Source organism: Belonocnema kinseyi, chromosome 7, assembly GCF_010883055.1.
Source record: "Belonocnema kinseyi isolate 2016_QV_RU_SX_M_011 chromosome 7, B_treatae_v1, whole genome shotgun sequence".
In the NCBI taxonomy this organism is placed as follows: Eukaryota; Metazoa; Arthropoda; class Insecta; order Hymenoptera; family Cynipidae; genus Belonocnema; species Belonocnema kinseyi.
In genome coordinates, this window is record NC_046663.1 from 96,056,177 (window position 1) to 96,061,800 (window position 5,624).

General features: G+C 30.7%; 1 protein-coding gene across 1 annotated transcript in view; it reads right to left on the reverse strand.

Annotated features, from left to right (window-relative positions):
* The window catches only part of LOC117176568 (tubulin polyglutamylase TTLL13-like), a 59,265-nt gene that overhangs the window by 31,456 nt on the left and 22,185 nt on the right, over positions 1-5,624 (reverse strand). The window contains exons 6-9 of the mRNA XM_033366822.1: positions 3,587-3,743; positions 3,329-3,429; positions 3,037-3,165; positions 820-1,045 (exon numbers count right to left, since the gene is read on the reverse strand). Coding sequence (XP_033222713.1) covers positions 820-1,045; positions 3,037-3,165; positions 3,329-3,429; positions 3,587-3,743 — 613 coding nt within the window. The remainder of the gene's footprint in view (positions 1-819; positions 1,046-3,036; positions 3,166-3,328; positions 3,430-3,586; positions 3,744-5,624) is intronic.

The following is a 5,624-nucleotide window of genomic DNA, read 5'->3' on the forward strand; positions in this document are numbered from 1 at the left end:
AGAGGAGAGTACTCGAATATGAGATATTCTCGTAATATAAGATAGCAGGGTATCAGCTAAACTAAGACTCTGTTGGTTCTATCACTAACTTGTAGCCCTTGAAGAAAGAGTATTTTCGTGGTATAATTTATTTTTTATTGGGCTTCTAAAGATTATTATAGGCGAACTTTTTGTGAAATCGATGGTGGTCGAGGTCTTGGAAGGGAATCCTTTAAGCCCTATTTATTATTCATTAAATATGTATTTAGCAGTAAAGTTTGCTTGGAGTAATGGGGATTGAATAACTAAGTAGGAAAATATCGATAGTGTTGAAGTTTTTCATTGTACAGGTCAGGCATAGTAAGTACGTAGTTTTACGGTGTGGTTCTCATAATATGAGATACCTGAGGTTTTTATAACACTGTGGCTGTGCGGGGGAAATTGGTTATAAAAGTGTATGTGACTACTGCAAAAACTAAATATATGTAAATAGCAATAAATTTATACTTCGGAAACATAGAATAAAGTTTTTCATTAAAAATAATACTTTATTTTGCATTTTATTAGCTATTTCCTGGGGTATCTCATATTATGAAATTGTTTGACGAGTTTGGAAAAAGCACTTTTTTACATTTCTTGTATTTTCAGCATAAAAAAAATTTTTAATAAATTTTTTATTTGAGCTCCTTATGGCAAACTAAATTTCCTTTAAAATGACCTATATTACTTTTAAATTCAGTACATAGAATTCCAACAATCACGTCAAACAGAGTTGGTATCTCATATTTGGGTACTCTCCTCTATTGATTTATTATTAATTAAATGAAACAAGTAATGTACTTCTAATAAATACGGTTCTAGTTTCCAGTCGAGAAGAATGTCAAAACCCAATAATTCAAAACAAGCGTAAGTCAAATCATGAGTTGGAAAACAGGTGTGATAGCTGTGCTTCAATGTCGGATATGCAGCCACCATAGTCTTGACAATAACTTCATCAATTTTGGTCCATAACTCGTCTACATTTACACTTTTAATTTTTAGCCACCTGTTTAAGGTTGATATTTTTCTGCGAAAAAGTATATGTAGAAAGTTTTTGAAAAATTTATAATTCACAATATATTTCTGTACTATTTTTAATATTTCGTTAATGGTAGATTGAAGATTTCAAAATTCAAGAAATAAATAGTGAATGAATGTTTACATCCTTATAAAAAAATCTTAATCAGGAGCTTTATAAAATAAGATCCCGAAATTCGAGATTTCCAAAATAGGGTTTTAAACGTTGAATGTGGCTTATTTTCAAAAGCTAATAATTCTTAATTTCTAAATTCTAAGCATTTAAAATTTAACAATTTTAAATTAGGTATTAATCATTTATGATTATTTAATAGTATATAAAAACAAGTATTGAAAACAGCTCAAGTGTTAAGGGTTTCAGTTTTTAATTTTACAGTTTGTAGTGGTTTCAAATTCAAATTGTCCACCTTCAAATACTAGAATTTAAAATTATTCGGTTTGAAACGCTTGTAATTCAAAAATGGTAGCATCTTGAAGGACTTGCACGATTGAACACACTATTCTAAAAGATTTCGAATTGATATAGTCCAATTTGTATAACACTGGAAACTGGCTTTGTGCATGGTTTCGGTTGTCGACTTGGACAAACATCCAGGGACTCCGAAAGTAAACAGGCAGGGCCGCCAAACAAATTCTGTTAGGCTTGGAGGCATGACGCATCCTGATGCAATTAACACGCTGAGTGCTGACCTTCTATTGCTTGTCATGCCTGACGGAGCAGCGCCTCCCCCCTCGAACCCGCGGCTTCTCATCGTCAAATGCCGAGGACAAACTATTCTAGGAAGGCACTAATCCAATATATTGGAATTCAGGTTCAGGTGTATTTGATTAATTATTCGATTTGGAAGGTTTTAAATAAAATATCTTTCACATAGTAAAATTCTAGAGTTTTGAATAAGATATACACAATTCACAATTATTCAATTTCAAACTCCCTGTTTAAAAGTGTCAAATTTATCATACATATCGAATATCAAAATATCTCGAAACATCTCGAAAAATGTAATGCAGAAATGTGAAGACCCGATTCCTTATTGGTCAGTGATATGCTTGGCGCTGGATTTGAAACTCTCGCAAGAGCTCGTCAGAACATGCGCACTCGAGCGCGCGATTGAAAAAGTACATACATTTCGGCTACTCCCTAAATTCCCAATTTCAAAAGAGTAAACATTTCTAGCTTAATTACTATAATAAATTAGTTAGTTGTAAATACATTGTTAGTTTCTCTAAATTTCTCAAACTTTTTCCTGTACAATTTTTCATTTCACCTGACCGTTATAAATTTTTCTTTCAATTTACATTTTTAGCGAAAGAGATTAATTTCTAACGAAAAATATATATTTTTGTCAAATTGTTGAATTTTCCACCGAAGAGATGAATTTTCAACTAAAAAACATAAATTTTTAACCAATTTAAAATGTCTTTTCAACTAAAAATTTAAATTCAATTTTAAACCAAAAAAAAAGGTTCTTAACTTAAAATGATGAATCAACAAACAAACAAATACTTAACAAAATAGTTCCACTTTAAACTAAGTATTTGAATTTTTAATGAAAAATGTAATAGTTAATATTTAAGGAAAAGTTTAATTTGAAACCATAACAGTTGAATTCAACCAAAGAAGACGAATTTTTCAACCAAACAATTGGAGTTTAAAATTTTTAGCCATAAAAGTTTAAATTTCTTCAACAAGTGAATTTTTTAATCAAAAGAACTAATTTTCAACCAAGAAAGTTTTTGCAGTCATTAAAAAAAAATGCATCCAAAATGTGAAGTTTTTATGCTAAAAGGACGAATTTGTTGCAAAACAGTTTAAAAATTATACAAGTAACCTTTTGGTGCTCAACATATTTACTTGAATATTTGAGTACAATATGCAATAAAAACAGAAAATTTTCCTTTGAGGGCATGAAACATCAGGAGTACCAGGACTAGAAAACAAACTAGAAATAAATAAAAAAAGCATGTTAAAAATCGAACCTCTTACTTCCAACTTCGTCATCTACGACAAACATTCGACTGTGCTTGTTAACTGCATAATTGGTCAAATGCATAAAAACATTTGATGTATTGTGGCTGGTTGGTTCTTTGTACCTACTTGTAGCAAATCTAAAATAACAGCATAAGAATATATATTTTACTTTATAATAAAAATGTGCAATGCTTTAAATTTAAAATGCATATTCCTTATAAAATGTATTATCTCAAATATTAATCAATATATCCTGTTGATATCTTTCTTTTTAGCTTTGTGATGCTAAAAATAAATTACCTAACCAGTCCATCATTGTAAATATAAATTCTAAGAGGATCGCACGACGTTATCAAAGTGTAAACTCGGAGATCGAATTTGAAACCGTCTATCAAGAAAGGCTGCAAGGAAAAGAGACCAATTAGCTCTACAGAGAAGTTTAAAAAAATTAATTCAATTATTAAAATAATTTCTCTCGTAATTTCTTTTTTTAAGCATCTCAATTGATATTTTTTATTTCTAACTCGAATTTATTTTTATATTTTTAAAATGTTTTACCCTAGATATGTAAACTTGGCATATTAATCGATCATAAGGTTTTACATCTTTCAAGTTTTTAGTCAGGTAAATTCCTCGTCCTTGACATCCTGTATCAGGCTTGATAATGAACGTTTTTGATCGTCGTACTTTTGCATAAGCTATCGCTTCACCTAAACTATAAAAAAATATAGTTTTGTTAATAATTAGGAGCAATTCAAAAAATACACCAGGCTATTTTGAACCCCCCACCCCTAATCTCATTTGTCAAAGATTTCTGACACTAAAATGTAGAATAGGGAGATTTTTCAGGAATATAGAGGAATATTAGGAGAATAATTTCGTTCAAGTAATATTAGACGGTGTGCCTGAATATGGGTTTAATGACAAAAAATTTCACCACAGATGTTTGAACGGGAATCAATTAGTATATTAAAATAAAGGACCTGTGTCGAATTTTAACAATTTTTGCCGGGCCGTTTCGAAAATAAGTGCGTTTGAAATTTAAAAATCTGTCCGCTTCACGGGCACATTCTCATCGCGCGCTACGCGCGCGGCTCGCAAGTTTCGACGAGCCTACGGCGCGCGACGGTTAAATCTCGCGCTTCGCGCTCGGATATTTATTCTTTGCATTTGGAATGCTTCAAAAAAATTTTATCAACAAGATTTCTTTTAGATGGCAGTATTTATATGCGTCTTCATATTCTGAATTGTCTACTTAATTAAGTATAGTCAATGATTAAGTTTCTCAAAGCTCTGTAGGCTTTGAGGTATACATTCTCATCGTGACACTCGGGCTGCGCGCTCGATTTTCGACAGACATTTGTAAATAGGTTTTTTTGAATTTTTTTCTCGTAACTTTCGTCGTTTTTCCACACATTTTTTTTCAATGTTATTTTTCACGAATAAAACAAAAACTACGCGTCCTATCAAGAAGTGATTCTTAACGAAATTGTAGATCTTTTTTGGGATAACAATTTTTGTTGATTCATCTTTTTTCGTATCCTACATAGTTTGTTCACAAAATGGAGTTTTTATTTTTCATTAATTTTTGTGCAATCAAAATTTGTATTATTGATTGTTGAAGAAAATCCAAAAATTTGTTATGATAATCTTGTAGGGCTTTCAAAAAGAAATGTTTTTCTTCTCTTGACTTTTTTCCATATCGAGCGTTATTTGACTAAAAAGGTTGATTTTCAGGTGTTTTTTGAAATTTTGTAAATGATATAACTCTGGTAAATGTTGGTTTTATAGAAAAAAGTCATAGGGATAAATTGTTCGTCTAATTGAATACTATGAATATCCGTACAGACCATATTTGAATGTTGAAAAAAAGTGGTCTCAAAAATTTTCAAAATATGCTCACTTTTTGAATTTTCACCCAAAATGGTTGGCTAACGAACTTGACCTTCATTACAGGACACTAAAATATTATACCAAAGGCCAATCCAATCTGTCAATTCTTTAGAATGTTATCGTGCTGACAAACTAAACATCTACAAACACACAGGCAAACACACACACACACAGCCACACACAGGCACAGGCAGACAGACTAATTCGTCAAAAACTTGTTTTTCGGATTCATGGAGTCTCAAAACGTGGACATTTGAAAAAAACGCGGAGGGGGGGGGGGGGGGGGGGGGGGGGGGGTTAAATTTTACACAAATCTAATACCTTCTCTTGATGAGAATGTAAAAATATCAAATTGTCAAATTTAAGTAATTTACTACAAAAATTATATTTATTGTATTCATTTAATTATATTAATATCGTTTTATAATCATATAATCATCTTAAAACGCACATAATATTAAATTATTACTAATATTTCTAAATAAATCTCTTGAAAAAGTGAATGATTATAAAATAATTGCGAAATAATTTAATTATCTGCTCATTTATTTTCAAAATAGTTTTTTTTAATTAAATTTAACAGTTATAAGTATTTTACAGTGATTATTATATATATATATATATATAATTAAAAATTTGTCATAAGGACAACCGCAGGATTTCGCCGGGAGCGGGTGCTAATCTGAAAAATTGCACCCGCTTC